This window comes from Seriola aureovittata, chromosome 4 (assembly GCF_021018895.1).
Source record: "Seriola aureovittata isolate HTS-2021-v1 ecotype China chromosome 4, ASM2101889v1, whole genome shotgun sequence".
Lineage (NCBI taxonomy): Eukaryota > Metazoa > Chordata > Actinopteri > Carangiformes > Carangidae > Seriola > Seriola aureovittata.
This window is the reverse complement of record NC_079367.1, coordinates 17,892,924-17,911,584: the sequence shown is the minus strand read 5'-3', so window position 1 is coordinate 17,911,584 and position 18,661 is coordinate 17,892,924. Positions and strand designations below refer to the sequence as shown.

Sequence of the window (18,661 nt, the reverse complement as noted above, 5' to 3'; positions counted from 1 at the left end):
TATGTGATATAATGTCAAGGCAAGTAAATTTATGAATATAATACAACAAAGAAGCCCAAAGTGTTTTGCAGAGAAATTTAAAATACTATTAAATATATTAAAATACAAATAAATAGGTAAATAAATGGAACAGGCGAAAATAAATCAAACATGTTACTGTGATAATTGGAGCGATCTAGAATCAGTTGCAAAAAAGTGAAATCAGAAACGTTTCTGTCCTTTGAGGCAGAAATGTTTTCTCATCAGTGGCCTAAACATGACTTGAGGCTACTGATGAGAAACATTTGAAGATGTTTTTGGTTTCCATTTATTTTTCCACTGGTCCAAGTAGGGCATATCCTCTTCGGCGATACTTTCCAAGGTTTCTTAAAAGGTTTTTCCATGATGATGTCTTTGTTTTCCTGTGTAATTTTGCCCCCTGAAGCCCTTTGAAACTGTTATTGTGATAAAGAGCTGTTCAAACAAACTTGACCTGTAGCTTCATCATCCGTGAACCTGTGTTATCATTTTAATTGCTGGATATGTTGTTTTGAAACTTAACACATACCTACTTGCATATTTAAGCCTAAAACCAAGTTGTAACCCTCCAACAACCACTTGACAAAGTGATGATTGGCCTCATGAATGTCCTTACTGTCCAAAAATGACCACATGCAAGATCGTTCTCACAAAAATAGAAGAATAATCATTTGTGAGTATGCACATCTCTCCTGTTAAGAGCCTTCAGGACTCATTACATTGACCCACTCCAGTAAATACACATCATGTAGCTTTAGTGGACAGTATGTGTGTGAGGGATTATTCTCCGTCCGTCCATGACTCATCAGCTGGACAACCTCACTGTGTGACCTCGGAGCACTGCCATCATGTTGCAATGATAAAAGTTAATGGAGGAAACCAGAGTGGAAACCATGGGAACCCTGAAGGACACATAGCTAGTTTAAGGACATCCTGCAGCCCTGCCCATCCCGCCCCTGTCTCACTTCATCCGACTTCCTCCCCAGCAGGTCACTGATTGGACCGGAGAGAAGCAGGAAGTTTGAAAACTTTGCCAGGTTCCCTCTGTTACCTCCTATAGGTTAATGATCATGATGAAGTTCAGGCAGTTTTCAGTCTTCTCCAGCTAGAAACTCTGAATAGTTTAACTTTTTACCTAAATAATCTCACAATAAAATATAGGCAACGTTCTTAGAGGATAGGTTCACAATTTTTCAAGTCTGTCTCAAAACATTAGTCAGGCACCACCATGAACACTGAAACAGGTTTTTCTCTTGGTGTGATCATTCCTTCTGTTCATTCTGCCCATGAAAAGATTTCTTCTTAATGCAATCTCAGTGTAAGTGATGGGGCTCTCTTGTTCTGCCCAGTAGTTTGAGTTAGTCAAATCAAGTGGGTAATTTTCAAAATTATAGTCTTTTTAGTATAAACTTGCCTTTTTGTATTTCCTTTTGAGCTGCAGAGACATTATATATTAAAAAGGCTAAAACTTTGATGGATACCCCGTTGAATAAAACACCTGGGGCCTCATATTAGCTTCAGATGAACTTTTGAATATATTTTTACACACAACAATCCACTTGAGTAAGTGCATGAGGAGGGGGCTTTTTAATGGTCTGTATGAACAGGAGAAACAATTACAGCAAGAAAAATCAGTTTCAGTGTTCATATGCACTCCTGACAATTTAAATTAAAAAATGTGAACCTGTCCTTTCAGTTAGATGAAGATTTTTCTTCACAGAGTTAGTTAGAAGACACATATTTCAACAGTCTTCCTACATTTTTTAGTTTTTTTTCCCTAGGTGACAGCACCTGCTACCGACATGGATGATCTACTTTACATCACCTACGTCAGTGGTTCACAAAGTAGCATTGTTCATATCATTCAAATTACAAGCAGCGTGGGAAACATCAGCCTCCGACTTCTGAGTATGAGATATCGGGAATGTCTGTCACGATGATATCTCCCACTTAGTGAAAAGAACTACAGGCATGTCAAAAACACTGTTGTGCACCACTGATGGCTGGTTACATCAAAGTAAAACCCAACATTAACTGATGCAATTGATTTGGCAAATCTTACAGGAGCTTTACACTGTTTGTTTGTATCTGCTGGTAAACTAATTTAGGCCAGTTATCTGGTGTGAGTATAATGTCACCACTAGCGCTAACCACTGAGAAATGTGTGCTCTCCCAAGTCAAAATAATGAATGTTGTTCTTGTTCTTCTTTGATTGGACTTAAATGAGCTATTTGTAACTTTTGCTATTGCTACATAGCCAATGTTAGCATTAACAGTTGTTTACTTACCAGTCTAGAGGAAACGTTGCGAGTTCAGCATCAAACTTCATTCCTTTACTCACCATGAGCTGTCTCCAGCAGTGGAAAGCAACGCCAATGTTCATCGTTGTCTCTATCATGTCTTTTCTTCTCCTGAAGTTAGCACGTTAACCAGCTAGCTGCTGTCCATCTCGTCACTTTCCAATACCGAGTCACTGCAGCCTCCAAACTGCCCTGAAGACGTTGCTCAGAGGACGTATTATAACCTCTTGTCCTGTAAAAGGCCGAAGGTCTTGGCAAGCAACAATCACCACCACCTACTCCTGCAAGAAACCATGTTTGGCAGCACAGAAAGCGTACAGCCCCTTTAAAGTTGTGTGAATATGATTAATGTGGTGACACAAACAATTGATTGTCTGTATTATTGTTAGTGATTGATAAATTATTGTTTGCTGGGGTGCATAACAGAAAAAGTTTGAGAACAACTGACCAAAGTCATGTCACAAACACAACTGAGTGTGTGTGAATTTCTGTTTAACTAACAGGCGTATTCACACGTAGACTGCTGATTTTATAACCCAGTAACTCAACTGAATGTCATTTCTGTTTCACAGTGACTATTTTCTAGTCTCTAACAGATCCTTTTTGTGTGTGTCCCTGTTGTGTTCACAGCGGTATGCAGGCAGGGGTGTCATCAGGCCCATGGCTACTGTACGTTACCTGGAGAATGCAAGTAAGTCAGAAGATCACTTAAGAAAATGTTGTAATTACCACTATAGGCACCTATGTGGCAGACACCAAGGCTGAATGATGTAATTTTGACATCAATGTCCCAGTGTGCAAAGTGACAGTTTCATAGATCATTTCATAGTGTGAAGCAGAGTCAACCCATCAATCAGTGCAGGATAACCCAACAATTTAGCAGGACACCTTTTCTAAACACTCTTCCTCCAGTCAGTCACAAATGGTACCCAATGTTTCTGGGGCAGCCAAAATGCAATATTGATGTTTTGTTGTTTTTGAATCTTATCCTGGATTTTCTTTTATTTTTTATTCTGCACCGGGGTTGGAATCTAAAGAAATCCTGCAGCCATGCAGCAGGTGCGGCTTTTTCCTGAACAAATTTCCTCTCTTAAATCGCCATAGTAATTGCTGGAGTGATAAACTCTCTTCACTAATAGAACTTCTGAAGTTAAAAGCTGCATATGTGAAATTATGTATGTGTAGGTGTACCTACATATTTTTCCACTCTAGTTGTGCTGTAGCAGAAACAAAACACCAAACAGTTACTGTAAATCAAATCCACATTACAACAGAAGTCTTTCTTCTCATTTCTTGTAGGTGTCACTATGGCTGGACAGGTCTTCTGTGTGACCAGTGTGTGACGTTCCCCGGCTGTGTGTACGGGAGCTGCACCGAGCCCTGGCAGTGTGTGTGCGACATCAACTGGGGAGGACTGCTGTGTGACAAAGGTCAGATATGTGCTCTGTTAAGTTTCTGCTGGAGAGATGAAAGAAAAATGAGGAATTCAATTCAATTCAACATCCCAAACATGTAAATGGAGCCACTTGTATTGTGGATCTTGCAGCTGCTTTCAGATCCTAATGAGCCTCACTTAAATATCTCATCCTAACCTCCATCATTTCACCCGAAACATAAATTCTTCTGTTCAAAATACACAAAGAACTACCACTGTTTTTTTTCCTCTTAGGAAAACAGTACGATCAATAATTCAACATAATAAAAAACAGAGTGAAAATCTCCAGGACTCACCACGACACAGTCATAAAAAACTTCAAACTCTGCCCTTATAAAGCATATTTTTACCTTTTTTCTGTCTATGAACCCATAGGTGTATGAAATCCAAACTACACATTGCTCTTTAAACTCACAAACACACTGATAGAGTCAGAGAGCTCATTAGAATAGAGACACGAATCATTCACCGAGCTGGCAAATACTGAGGTACTTATCACTGGAAACGCCATGGTGAATGATGACAGTCACATCAGTGTTTTTATCACTTCTTGTTTTGCATAATAGCACATTTTTCATCAGAATTTTTTTTTTACCGTTGGAATTTAATACAATCAAGATTCACCACAGCTAAACTCCATAAGTAGAAAACTGTGTATTGTTTGTTGGTTAAGAACTCAGTCTGTCTGTGTGAGAGACAGACTTTCGTTTGAAAGGTGTTATCTTCCCACACCTTCTGATCTTCTGTATGAAATAAGACAAAACGCCCTCTAGGCTCCACCCTCCTCCATGAAACTTTTCCCACCACACTGCAGCAAAGGTCCTCCAACATTGTCCCTGAATATAACCACCCACCTCCCACTTCTGTCCCACTGTGGGAGCTGGGATCTGGGAGCACAAACGAGTGCCCACGGGACGGTGTATTGTGCAGAGGAAAGGCGATAGCCTTGGGTAAGGTGAATGTGAGCGGGGTTGGGCAGGGCGCTCTTAGCTAGGTGGGGTCCTAAGCTGTTTCTGTGCATTCAGAAAGGCTCTGTAAAGAGCTCCAGTGAGACAAAGAGTCTGTGGGCATGGAAGAAATCATTAGAGAAAGCAAAGCTTTAATCAGCCTCAACACTGGAGACAACAGGCCCTGCAGCTACTGGCCTGCACAGTCAGCACACTGAGCCGACCTGGTTACACTTCAGCCTCTGTGCTGTGTGTGTGTGTGTGTGTGTGTGTGTGTGTGTGTGTGTGTGTGTGTGTGTGTGTGTGTGTGTGTGTGTGTGTGTGTGTGTGTGTGTGTGTGTGTTTGTGCGTGTGTTGTGCTCTTTTCCTGAGACAAAGTCAAGCTGAAATGAACCCAGATCCATCTGCATCCTCATCCCTTTATCTCTTCTTCCCATATATACTGTATGTCTCTGCTGTTTTGTGCTGTGAACTAAGATGTAAAAACACCTTTATCATTTCTTTTTTGCGGTTTCAGATCTGAACTACTGTGGCACCCACCAGCCCTGTAAGAACAGTGGGACCTGCACCAACACTGAGCCAAACGAGTACAAGTGTGAGTGCCAGGAAGGTTTCAGAGGGCGTAACTGTGACATTGGTAAGTTTATTTAAATACTGCATGTTGATACAGCAGAGATGCACAGAGAAAGAGAAAAAGAGGAAAAACACTGTGTGGTAAAGGGAGCAAAAGTTAAAGTCAATGTGAAAACCTCCTCTTTGGTGATAATAGCAACTTGTACCACCATTAATTTTACACTATTGACTGTTAAGGTGTGCTACAATATTCACTGTAAGTATCAGTGTGGGTATCCAGGGCCTTTAAATTTCCTCTCTTTCTTCTCCCATCAGTCGAACATGCATGTTTGTCGTCCCCATGTATGAACGGAGCCACCTGCGTGGAAGACCCAACAGGTTTCAGCTGCATCTGCACCGACAGCTGGACTGGAAACACCTGCGCAGACGGTGATTGTCAATGCCACATGCACACACACGCACACGCACATGCACACACACAAACACGTACACGCACAACTCGGAGCTGAAGGGCTGGGCAGTGTGAGATGTCTATGATTGGTTGTTATTGGATCAAAGCCAGTGAGTGACTCTAATCAATCCAACAGAGGAAGCTAAATTATCCTGAACACAAACAGTATCAACAGCAATCAGTAATCTGTCTCGCCCTGTGTGTGGCTGTGTGTGTGTGTGTGTGTGTGTGTGTGTGTGTGTGTGTGTGTGTGTGTGTGTGTGTGTGTGTGTGTGTGTGTGTCTGTGTGTGTGTGTGTGTGTGTGTGTGTGTGTGTGTGTGTGTGTGTGTGTGTGTGTGTGTGTGTGTGTCTGTGTGTCTGTGTGCTTGCATTTACATATGTATTTGCATCACCAAAAAAGAGAGAGACTAATGTGGAGCAGATGATGTAAACAGAGGTGACACTGTGAGTTGTGTGTTTTTTTAATGGCAGTAAATCAAGGGTTTATTGTCTGGTGGTTGAGTGTCATGGACACTTTTCAGATGTAGCGTACTGCCCCCAGACATATCTGGTTTTGTCTAGATCCAGATGAGGTGGACTGACAAGTACTTGAGGAGTAGCCACTCAGTTGATAGAGTGGTTTCTCCCGTCCAAATGTTAAGGTTGAGCAAAACAAGGAAATCTCTGAACCCCAAATATTTTGTGATGTGATGAAAAACAAAAGAGTAGTGAAGCAAAAAGCAGACGCTTGTGATCTGTGTGTTGCCTGCCGTCCACAAGAAAGGCAAAGGATTCCTCCAAAAAATGTAAAGTCACACTGGTTACTTACATAAAAAGGACAAAAATTGCAAGAATAACGAGTATCAGCTGCACACCACTTCTCCTCCTCAGGGTCAAATCACACTCACACAGACAAGTAAACACTATCAGCACAGACTTCATGTGAGAATTTGTGCTGCAACATCCGGTTTCAGACTCTCTAACTTCGGCCATTATAAGGATTTAGATACAACTGATAAAATACCAGCTGCTGATAAACGACAGCAATTCACAGCCACAACAATAACATGAATACAAGTAATCTGGTCCAAGAGAGTTGGAGAGTTTATTCTGACTCTGCAGAGACCCACTGACCTACAGGACATTACACCACGTGAGGAAGATATGATTAAGATTTTTTTTCCTGCATCACAACAAACTAACTGACACAGGCTTCTCAGTGTTTACCTTGACATCGAGATCGCTGGAATCTCTGAACTGTCATGTAAACAAGACACACGGTTTTTGTAATCAGAGTAAAATATTTCTGCTGAAAAAATCTGGTCTATTATCATAATCTATTTCTAACAGGATTTTACAAGAGAACATGTGGATAACAACAACGTCAGACGCAAAGGAACAAGGCTATAAAAACATTGTGGGGGGATGAAAACACTGATGTATCCATGTATTCAAAATAATTGAATTCAAAGTTCAATTATAACTTAAAAGAGTACTTGTTAAGTACTGTAAAAAGTTTGTCTCAAACCCAAACTGATATGATCAGGGTTATTTCCCAGACTTTAGAAAGTTTCTTTTAAAACCACAGAAGATATTAAGGCTTTTTATTGGCTGGGTATTCCTCCAAATTAAAAGTACAGTGGCCAATAAGTGTAAAAATGGTGGAATTATTAAGTAAACTTCTACTATAAACTATATGTAAAATTCAGAAATTCAGACACAGTTGCAATAAATGGGATCATCCTCCGTAAACCCCACCAAGCTTAGATACACCGAAATGTGAAACACACACAGACTCACATAAGCTGACAGGACTGGGTGACTGTTTGAGTACAGATCCCTTGTCCCTCTTGGTCACTGCTGTCATTGGTTTACATCGGCCCGCGCACTGTGAGATCTCCCACTTTCAGGTTTTGAAGCCTGGATAAAGGTCAAACATGTTTTAGGCTGCGAAGTAACAACTGAGCTGTCACAACACGCTCGATCATGTGGTCCATCTGTGTGTGTGTGTGTGTGTGTGTGTGTGAGAAACTTATGTGTGTGGTAGTAGGTTTGGGTTCATGTTGTGTGTGGTGGCAGGCGAGATTGGATCATACAGGTTATGGTCTGTCAGAGCTGTGTGTGTAAACAAGCTGCGTTCCACATCCTCTGCTTTCACCTCGATCATTGTGAACAGCGCTGCAGGTCGGTCGCTGACATGTAAACACTTCAACAAGAAGCATTTTTATCAGAGAGAGAGAGACAGAGAGAATAGGAAGAGGGGAAAGACAAACAGAAGAATGAAGGCATTGTTTGTTTTTGCTTTGGTTCATCACCCTTTTTATTTGTTGCTCAAATGCGGGTCTATCTCTGTCTCTGTATGTGTTGTGGGGGGCTCGCTGGGGAATACACAGTGAGAAGATTGTCAGGCTTGCAGGGAATGACATCCAAAACCACAACACAGCTCTGTTTTCAGACTAGATTTAAATATATATATATATATATATATATATATATATATATATATATACAACCAATATTAATTAAAGGCTTCTTTGTTTGTTATGGATTCTCTGTCTAGTTTTGGGAGAAGTGCCGCTGGCTTGACGTGGTTATTATTGCGCAGGGTCTGAGTGAGGGTCAGGAGGATGGAAAATGGCTGTTCTACAGGGTTAGGTAAATGAATAGAGGTTATGAGAGACACAGAGAGCTCTTGAGTGGAAGCCGTATACCACAGAGATATGCATGGGAAATGTTATGATGCAATTACTGCACAAATATGCCATGTGTAATATGAAGTTATGCATGGTTAACCCCTAAGCTCAGAGCTGTCTGTCTGTCTGTGCTTCTTTTTCCTCACGTTCCCTCTGTCTCTTTATCTGTTTTTAATTTCTTCTCAGAGCAGTGGAACCAGGCGTGGCAGCTCTGTTTTTCTATTCCCAGTCAAACCCGTCTTTCTCTTCTCCCATCATCCTTTCCTCTGTTTAAATTCACTCATTCCTCCCTCCTTTCCAGGAAAGGTTTGAGGTATCAGACATGTATGTGCAGCAGAGGATTGTATTTATCACTGTTTGCTCAGAAACCAGAGCAGCAGAAAAGAGAATGAAAACACAGGCCACCAAAGCATCCGCATACCAATGCGACAGTTCAGATCACACATGTCCGCATGGTGGCATCGCACACATTTACACGCACACAAAATGTCTCTTTAATATTCACACACGCACATTCCCATTACACAGACCAGTAGTTCATGTACAGTGTTTCCTCTCTCCCCTCCCAGCGGTGAGGCAGTGTGATCGGAGCCCTTGCGGACGTGGAGCGACATGTGAGGAGGCTCCGGGAGGTTACCGGTGCCTCTGCCCGCCTGGATGGACCGGCAGGACGTGCCAGCTGGGTCAGTGGGTCAGGATTAAACATTTAAGTGGAATTGTACATGTAGTATATATACATGTAGAGGGCAACTGCCTTTGAATAATGGTAGCCTGTTATGCCTATTCTTCTACATATTATAAGACATGCATAAATATTTCATACAACACCTTTCAAAACACAGTGGGAATATGCTTCAGTAGTGAGTAAATAAAGCAGAAATAACTAAATCAAGAGTAGAAGTAGGGCTAGGTAAAATGTCAGTAGTATTGTTTATTGACTAAGCAAAATCATGGTGAAAATATGATCTTATCACACATTCTACATATCTCTTTATGTAAACGAATTACAATTAATGGCCAAATTAGTTAAACAAGGTCGGCTCAGTAACTGTTCTGGACGGAGCTGCCCAGCTGTCACGAAAATGTAGATGCTCTACCTCTTGTCCAGTTGGCCGCAGAGGTGAGACTGAAAGTTCAATTTTGACCATGGACATGACAATTGACAATGGGTCTCGCCACAAGGTCCATTTAGCGGCTGTTCTGGAGCTTTCAATTGGGAATCGTTAATGGTTTGGTTACACACATACAAAAAAGGTTTCATGTAGCCTAAGGCAGAACAGTGATACACAGTTCATTTGAGCATTAGTTTAATTGTTTGTCATTTTGCTTACATAGCAAATAGTGCCTTTAAAGACAGATGATCATCAATTATTTTAATTATTTACTTAATTAAAAGATTGAAGAAGTAAGAGCAAGAATTGATGTTAGTTGAAAAAATGTTTAAAGGAAAAAAGCGTAGCACATTCTTGACTGTTTGAGATGCAGACACAAAGACCTTTAATGCAACAAAGCAAAAAAAAACAAGGTGGCACACTCATTGCCAGTGATTCAATGCAGTTTAATTAAACCAACACTTCACCACACACACTGGCTTTATTGGGGATGAAGGTGTTGGGTTTCACTCAATATGAAAACACACAGAAGCCTTGAGTGTGTCACCCTGATTTACAAGCTTTGTGGCAAAGATTTCATTGCCAGAACAAACAGAGCAGAGTGTGAATCAGTTTATATGAGGTTAACAGGTACGTGATGTACTGCAGTTTGATGCCAGAACTATGTACTCCTCAACTAAGCTATAAAATATTTAACTTTGATCTGAGCTTGACAGACGCACAGAGCAAAGACACTACAGTTGGTGCCCCAGCATAAAAGTTAAACAGTTTAGCATACTGGGTGATCATTTTTCATCATTAAAGTATCAGTCTGTAATTGTTCATAGGGTGTGTTCTATTAACGAGAACATCTGGTATTTATCATCTTCGAAGGAATCTATTTGTAGGATTTTTAACATTGATCCTCTAACAAGAAAGATAAGCCTGAGCTGTAATACACAGCTGGTTTCAAAAGCTGCAAAAACCTGTTTCAGTGAGTAATATGTGATTATGTATCCCATTTGTGGTGAAATATGCATTGAAAGCTCAAATTAAAGAAGCAGCAAAGGCCAGCAGCATGTTAATTCTCCCATCAACCCATCCCGACTCTGAATCAGTGTTCTCTAAATGCACTGACACGTCTCTTTGTGCTGCATTCGCTCATATTGACAAGTATGCTCCCAGAGGGTGATTGTGTTAGATAGTACAGCAGAGGGAATATTGTCCAGAATCAGGTCACACACACACACACACACACACACACACACACACACACACACACACACACACACAGAGACTGTATCTACTGCATACAGAGTCTTGGAGGGTTATGAAGTAAAAACTGAGACATATTTCAGGTTGACAACCTCTCCTACTCCTCTGTGTTACAGTGATATGTCACTCTGACACTTGATAATCCCCTATAGTTCCATATCACAGGTCAGTAGCTCACAGTATAACACATGCACGAACGCGTGTACACACACACACGCACACACACGCGCACACACACGCGCACACGCACACACACGCACACACACACACATTCACACACACACGCACACACACGCGCACACACGCACACACACGCACACACACACACTCACACACACATTCACACACACACACACACGCACACACACACAAACACACAGTTTTCAAACACAAGTGATAAAACTCTTTATAGCCTGAGCCAATAGGGAAAGCATCAGTGTAGCCCCAAATGGTGGAAAGCAATTACACCTTCTATCAGTTTCACTCTTTTATTAGTCAACTTCTGCCCCTACATTTTCTCCTGTTCCAGGAATAATCCCCAGGCTTTTTCTATAGATAACACCCCCCCACCCACACACACACACGCAGACACACACACACACACACACATACACACACACACACACCACACACACACACACACACACACACACACACACACACACACACACACATACACACTCTACCGGTGCTAAATCCTAATAGGCTTCTCACTGACGGTAACAGGTTTAGATTACCTATAACTGACTGACTACTTCCTCTTTATTCATTTAGCGTTTCTTTCTAATCCTCCTCCTCTGCTATCAGAGCCAAGCCCTCAGGGGTTCCTGTCTTTAACACACCCAGTACGACAGAGGGTGGGAATAGACACACATAAACTTAACAGAAGCCGTGGTGCAGCAGGGGGATCTATGCATAAACAAAGAAGATGCAAGAGGATGCTGCAAGGCATAGCTTTGGATGTACTGTGCATTTGTAAACATCATATTCATTGGGATCTATGAGAGGCATCCACTCTCCAAGTGTTGGTGTGCATCCTGTTGGCGTCTGCCCAGCAATTCTCCACTTCATGGTTCAATTCAAGCATCCACTTTAAAATTTAATTTAACTTTGGCTTAACAGGATGGTCAGGGCTCAGTGGGAGGCACACAGGATTAGATGCAGTAGTTTTATGGGATGTGTGTCTCTCAGTCGGAGGGATATATGTGATGTTTTATCTTATTTCAATGAGAAGTGTAATTAGTTTGGTGCTGATAGATTTATGCAACAAGAATAAAGTTGTTTTTAAGGGGACTACATTTGATCTCAACCAGAGCCAACTCAGAGACTGTCTGTGTGAAGTTTACATGTTCACCTTGTGTTCATGTGGGTTTCCTTTCCCCACTCCAAAAACATACATGCTAAGTATTACATACACTGCTGCCAGTGCCCTTGACTAGGGCACTTCAGTCAGAGCTTTGCCTGATAATCAGACCGAATCTGACTGAGCCATTTTGTTACACTTTGATTTGAATCACTGAACAAGACGAGGACGTAGGCAGTGATTAAGAGTTCTGGTCACAGGCCATTTAGTCAAAAAGAGATAAAATGACAAGGACAAATTTCCCAGAAGGAATCAATAAAGTATACTTTGAATTATTATAAATCAGATATGAGCTTGTCTGTTGGCTTAACTGATTGGCACTATGTATAAAATCTACAATTAAACTTCCCCCGCTTCATCAACTGAACTACAGATTTAATTTCAACTGGCTTCAATGGAAATGTTTAGTTTCTCATGATGGTATAATTGTGATGTGACCCATTTTCTGACTGTATACTAACCCTGTGTGCCTTATGTTTCCACACTGAAAAAGGTACCAGCTACAATACTGTAAATAAGCAAATTGTGAAGAGAAAGACCCAAGAACAGTTTTAGATCCATTTCTTTTCTCTAATTGTCCATCAAGCAATGACAGAGATTTTAAAAAGATATGTTTATTTTGCATTTTATCAGTTGTTTTAGAAATACTGTCCTCTTGCTGCTTTGTCCCTCTAGACACCAATGAGTGTGAAATGAGTATATGTGTCCACGCCCGCTCTTGCCGCAACCTGATCGGTGGATACCTCTGTGACTGCCTTCCTGGGTGGACGGGTCCTAACTGTGACATCAGTGAGTATAAAAGGAAGAGAAAGAAAAATGACAGAAGAACAGAGAGTTGATAGTCCTGTGGCAGGCAGTGAAACATGAAGGGCCTCAGTGGTTTGTGTTAGAACGGCAATTCCCCTGCAGCCCACAGTCCCTGTGAGCAGGAGGTCATTTTACTCCAACTCCAGTTCAATCCGTCATCTGTCACAGGGTATCGCTGGAATACACTAAAAATGTAACACAAACCGGTAACAGTGTGTGAAGGTTTGTTTTTGACTATCATCTCCTCTTACATTGTGGAGACATATTGTTGTAAAAAGGTACAGACTGGCATCCTGGTTGCACAGTAATGCAACATATTCAAATTTTACTCATGATCAGTCACTTTGTACATTGTTGTTTACAGCATCATAGTTGCACATGGAGCTTGTCCTTTTGTGACAGGTTAATGTAGTGTTTCTGCTTTCTCTGAATTCTAGGGAACAGCAGCTGTCAGGGTCTGTGTTTGAACGGTGGACGTTGTGAGGTGAGAATCCTGCCTTCCTCTGTCTAATTTGCCTGCTGTCTCTGCATATCAGTAACAACACTCGTCCTGCTTCATTGTCTTCCCCTCGCTCTCTCCTTTACACTGTAGTGACATTGTCGTCTTCTTTGTATTACGCCTTAACCCTAAGTCAAGAAAAATAACCTATTTAAAAAAATTAAAAAAAATTTGCCTCAAGGTTTGATTTATTCTCAAAGGGGCAAATGTGTCATTGCCTGTGGTAGACTCATCCCCTTCCTTCTCAAGTGCCTCTTTTCCCTACATCACATTATCATTGCTCTCTCTGTTTTACATATTTATATTTACATATTTATTTACATATAAATGACATACACCTCTGTTGTACCTAGGACCAGGTGTCGGGTTCCAGATGCTGGTGTCCACCTGGTTTCTCAGGGAAATACTGCCAAAATGGCCCAAGTCCTTGTGACAGCGCCCCCTGTCTGCATGGAGGACAGTGTGCGGCGAAGGATGGAAGGACGGCCACCTGCAACTGCCCCATGGGATATTCAGGAATCTTCTGTGAGGTTGTAAAACCTTCATAGATTCAAAGTATAGTTTAAAAGTTTGCAGGATTAAAACATCATAGTAAAAGACATACATAAAGACAATGTGTATTAAAGTATGAAAAGTGGTTGAAAATTTGACAGGGAGAATATCAGGTACATACAGACACTTACACATAAATCCATGAGTGAAAATAATAATATTAAAAAGGGTGATAAATAAAATATCCTAAACATGACAGCAGATAAGCTCATCTACCTGAATCGGTTACCAGGATTAGTAGCCTGACAATATAATAATATTTTTCTGCCCTCCCTATGAGTGTTGACGCAAAGCTATGTTCCACTTAAACCAACCATTGGTGGTAAATTAGGATATATGGATAAGTTAAACTGCAACACTAGCTGTTCCAAATGTTGTAGTATTTTTATTCAAAGGATAGGTTCATATTTTTCAGTTCGACTTAAACCAATAGCTGGGGGCCCATATGTACATTGAACCAGGTTTTTCTTGCTGTAATCATTCCCGTTGTTCATGCTAGCCATTAAGACATAATGCACTTCAGTGTAAATGATGGGAGACAACATCCACAGTCCTCAATATGTCAAAAAATATATTCTAAAGTTCAGCTGAAGTTAATTTGAGGTTTTAGCCTTCTGAGTTAGCTGAATCAAGTTAATTTCTGACGTCTTCAGTCTTTTGAGTATAAAGTTCCCTTTTTCTGTTTCCCCGGAAATTGTTTCCTTGTTGAGCTGTACTAAAAGGCAATAACTCTGGACGATATCCATGTGATTTGCTTGAGTCAGACTGCTGAGGACTCGTATTATCTTCAAATAGACATTTTAGTGTGTTTTGGCACAAAACAAGGACTGTGGATTTTGTCCCCCATCACTTAGGCTATACTCAAAACACATTAGGACAGGGTCTTTTAATGGCCAGTTTAGGAAGAAGGGATAATTACAGCAACAAAAACATGTTTCAATGTTCCTGTGGGAACATGACTGTTGTTTAAAGCCAGACATGAAAAATTGAGAGCCTATACTTTAAAGTGAAATTAAGTCTTATAATTTCCCATTTTACTAATGTTCCACCCTCTTTAAACATTTCAGAACCGCTGGAAACCTTTATAGGGTAACGGATTAATAAAACTGTGGATGTAGGAATAATTGCATGTCTTTATTACCCCTCTAATTGTTTCATTCTTTACGTTATTTCAGATAGAGTTGGATCTGTGCAATCCCAACCCCTGCCAGCAGGGGGTACCCTGTCACATCACAGAGGGCAGGCACATGTGTGCCTGTCCTGAGGGTTACTATGGGAACGAGTGCATGAGCCTCAAAAATCCCTGCATTGGTCAACACTGTTCAGGTGAGAAAAATACATGAAAAATTTATGTGTCTAAAAATGTACAAAATCTTTTTGAACTCAGGTCTAATCTCTCTGCCTTCATGCCTGTAGGTGCCATGTCTGACACAACACACGGGGGCATCAGCTTCTACATGATCCTGGTGGGCATCTTAGCGTTAGTGACAGTCTGTGGCTGTGCTGCCTGTGCCTTCATCCTTTCACACCTCCATCGAAAGCGGAAAAAGCAGCAGGCCGTCCCACAGGAAGAAGGCATCAACAACCAGAGGGAGTTTGTCAACCTCATCAGAAACGTGGACCGTCCCATTCCCCTCCTGCCGCCCGCTGCCCCGCTCACACAGCCTCCAGCCCCTGCCCCCGTCTCACGTTGCTACGAGGAGATTGAACTGACCCTGCCGCCTTCCCCGGCCCCTTCACACCCTTCACCGGCGCTAAAGCCTGCCCACGCTCCCAAAATGGACATTTCAAACCAGGACAGGGAGAAGTTGAACCGCTTCCACCACACAGACAACCAGGAACTGGAGCTCTGACCCTTGAGCTTTTGTGCATCTGAGGAGCTTTTTTCGTTTTGTTTTGCGTCCTACGCACTCTTTTGCTGACAGGAGCCTGTCTCCAGATACTGCCACTTTATCACAGTTGCAGTTAATTGGAAGACCCTTTGACCTTTGTGTGCTCAGATAGCTATCGGCAGACGCCTGAGAAGCAAAGGCTGCTAAGTAGAGGGGTCAAAAGTCTTACTGTATTGACCTCTTTGAGCCTATTTTGATGACTGTTGGAAGCAGCAGGTGCATGATGTCTGACTAAAAGACTCTTCAGACTCTTGAATTAATCTGGAGACTTAAAGACATGCCTTGGAGTGCCTGAGATACTGTCAAGAGGAAGTAGAGGATCATCCTCTATAGGAGCCTCTCAACGTGTCTCCTGGTCCACGGTGCCATGGGATTGATGTTCAGACCTCCATTTCTGTTTCAGACCTAACTCTGACAGACAGAGAGCGCGATGAATGGATGTTTATTTAACACTAGGTGTGTTTCTGTGTCTAGCTGTCCGTAAGTGTGTGTGTGAGAGTGAAAGAGAAAGCGAGAGTGTATATTATGAGTGTTTGTGCGGAAAAAATAGGAAGGAAAGAAACATTTTACTTAAAGAAAAGAAAAACAAAGTTGATATACTTGTCAAAAAAGAGTGCATACTCCTGAATTAAAGGCTTTTAAGCCTTTTGAAAACTGTTTTAAAACCATACACTGTTGCCTGCATTGTCTCTGTAATACTACAGTTTGTTAACGATGTATGATTTTTTCATACCTGTGTGTAAAATAGCTTTTTTTGTACATAAATATATTGTACATATTGATGCTCTTTTTGTACTGTGGTTTGGTCTGAAAGTATCTCTGTATTACTTTGCTCTATTTGTCCCATTTCACTTTCCATTTGGAACAACCAGCACATGTGGATTGTAATAAAGGTTTATTTACCAACACTATTTTATATTTTTATTGCCCATAATCATTCACCACCAGCGTTAGGGCCATATTTGCTGCTAGAGGGAGGTGTCAGCACTGCCATACGAAGATTAACAACTACGGTCTTTACAAGAGAGAGAAAAGTGCTTCTCACACTTTTTTACATGTATATAACAAGTGACGTTTGAGATACTATGAAAAGCTTTCTTGTTAATATCTTTGTCAGAGGCCTTAGCAAGAATATCTCATGAGGGAGCAACAAGGAAAACATAGCCTTTTGTTTTTGTTCTCATTTGGTGTACATTTATTAGTTTGTAATTCAAGTGAATTACAGCATAAGTTGTCACAGTCCAATTTATTTTAACATGAACTCTGAAGTGCCCACAGGTCCATCTTTACAAGTTATGATTTGCACCAAGCAGTGTTCGAATGGGAAACTCACAAGACTCCACAGTTCCCATATGAACGAATAGGTAAATAAAAATGATCTTTAAAAAATGTAATCATTAATAACAATGATCTTTGCGACACAGCGCAAAGATCTTCGTACCCTCTGTGTGTGTGTGTGAGTGCACTTTATGACAAGCTCTCTTGTCCATATCATTGTCAAATGCCCAAGGGAAGATCTTATGAAGCACATGGCTCACAGCCACTTTCAGTAGGTCAGTGGGTCACACTGTATACACAAGGTCTCTCTTGCTCTCTGTCTCTCTCTTTCTCTGACACACATTTATAAACAATGATGCTGACAGTGCCAGGAAAAATGGAAAACCACCTGACTGACCCCAGTCTTCCTACTAAAATTATTGTGTGGTTGTGAGAAACTTGTCTGTTATTGGAAAGTTGGTAAAACTTACAGTAAGTTGCAAGAATAGTTGGACTCCGAGGGAAACTGCTGCCAGTTAAACTAGAACTTCTTAGCACTCTGTAATTGTAAACTATTACCTAGGAGTTTCAGATATTATTTACTAAGTGCAGTACTTAAGGTTTAACAAAAAGTTTTAAAATACATCAAAGCATAAAGAAAAAATATTAAAAAACAAAACATTTTTGTGGCAGTGTGTGTATGTAAGCACAGCCCTATTCCAAGCATGCACGTGAGGCTGATAAAATGATAAAATGACAATGTGTGAGAGGAAGGGGTTTGTGTTTCGGGGCAGTGTAAAGTGACTGCAAGGTCACTGCAGCGACAATTAATGGACAAATGGATGTTACAAATGTGACCTCTGCCCTGTGCAAACAGCGGCAGGCTGGAAATGAACACAGGCTTCCTGTCACCACCCTGGTAAAGAGGAAATGTAGGAAATTGAGTTTACACACACACATGCACACACTACTGTATGTCTCTACACCTGCTGTGAGGACTAGGATGTCAGACCACTGCTTGCTGATTATGAAGTTTACACTCAGCTGAGAGGTAAAGCTGCCCCTCAGTCCAAGCCTTAGAGTTCCTAAAATGTATAAATATATCAATAAGAAGATATAGGTTGCATCTAAACTCCTGGTTTCTGTTATCATCCTTAAGTCTGTTCCCTTCAGCTTTGATACCATAGCATCAGGTCAAGCTAGACTCACAGAATGTAGTTTTTATTAGTGAAGGAGGGACTATTCAAATCATTTAAGTTAACCTAAATCCCACACTATAAAAATACTTCATTATAAGTAAAGTCCCCCAATCAAAATTTTACTTAAGTAAAATTATAAACGTATCATCAGAAAAATGTACTTTTACTTGTTTTTATATCATTGTATCATTATTATTGATCCATTTATATATTTAGTATTTTCATATACAGTAAGTAGGTACTTAAATGTTGCAGTTGGTTGAAATAGAGTTAATTTGAACTACTTCATATAGTGTTGGTGTGATCTGGTACAGAAGATATGGGGGAGA

General features: G+C 40.9%; 1 protein-coding gene across 1 annotated transcript in view; it reads left to right on the top strand.

The window, feature by feature from the left end:
- LOC130168364 (protein jagged-1) overlaps positions 1-16,784 on the top strand; it is a 46,901-nt gene extending 30,117 nt beyond the window's left edge. The window contains exons 5-14 of the mRNA XM_056375163.1: positions 2,949-3,009; positions 3,618-3,748; positions 5,218-5,337; positions 5,589-5,702; positions 8,967-9,080; positions 12,802-12,915; positions 13,371-13,417; positions 13,786-13,962; positions 15,160-15,310; positions 15,401-16,784. Coding sequence (XP_056231138.1) covers positions 2,949-3,009; positions 3,618-3,748; positions 5,218-5,337; positions 5,589-5,702; positions 8,967-9,080; positions 12,802-12,915; positions 13,371-13,417; positions 13,786-13,962; positions 15,160-15,310; positions 15,401-15,837 — 1,466 coding nt within the window. The 3' untranslated portion in view covers positions 15,838-16,784. The remainder of the gene's footprint in view (positions 1-2,948; positions 3,010-3,617; positions 3,749-5,217; positions 5,338-5,588; positions 5,703-8,966; positions 9,081-12,801; positions 12,916-13,370; positions 13,418-13,785; positions 13,963-15,159; positions 15,311-15,400) is intronic.
- Positions 16,785-18,661: the final 1,877 nt, after the last annotated feature.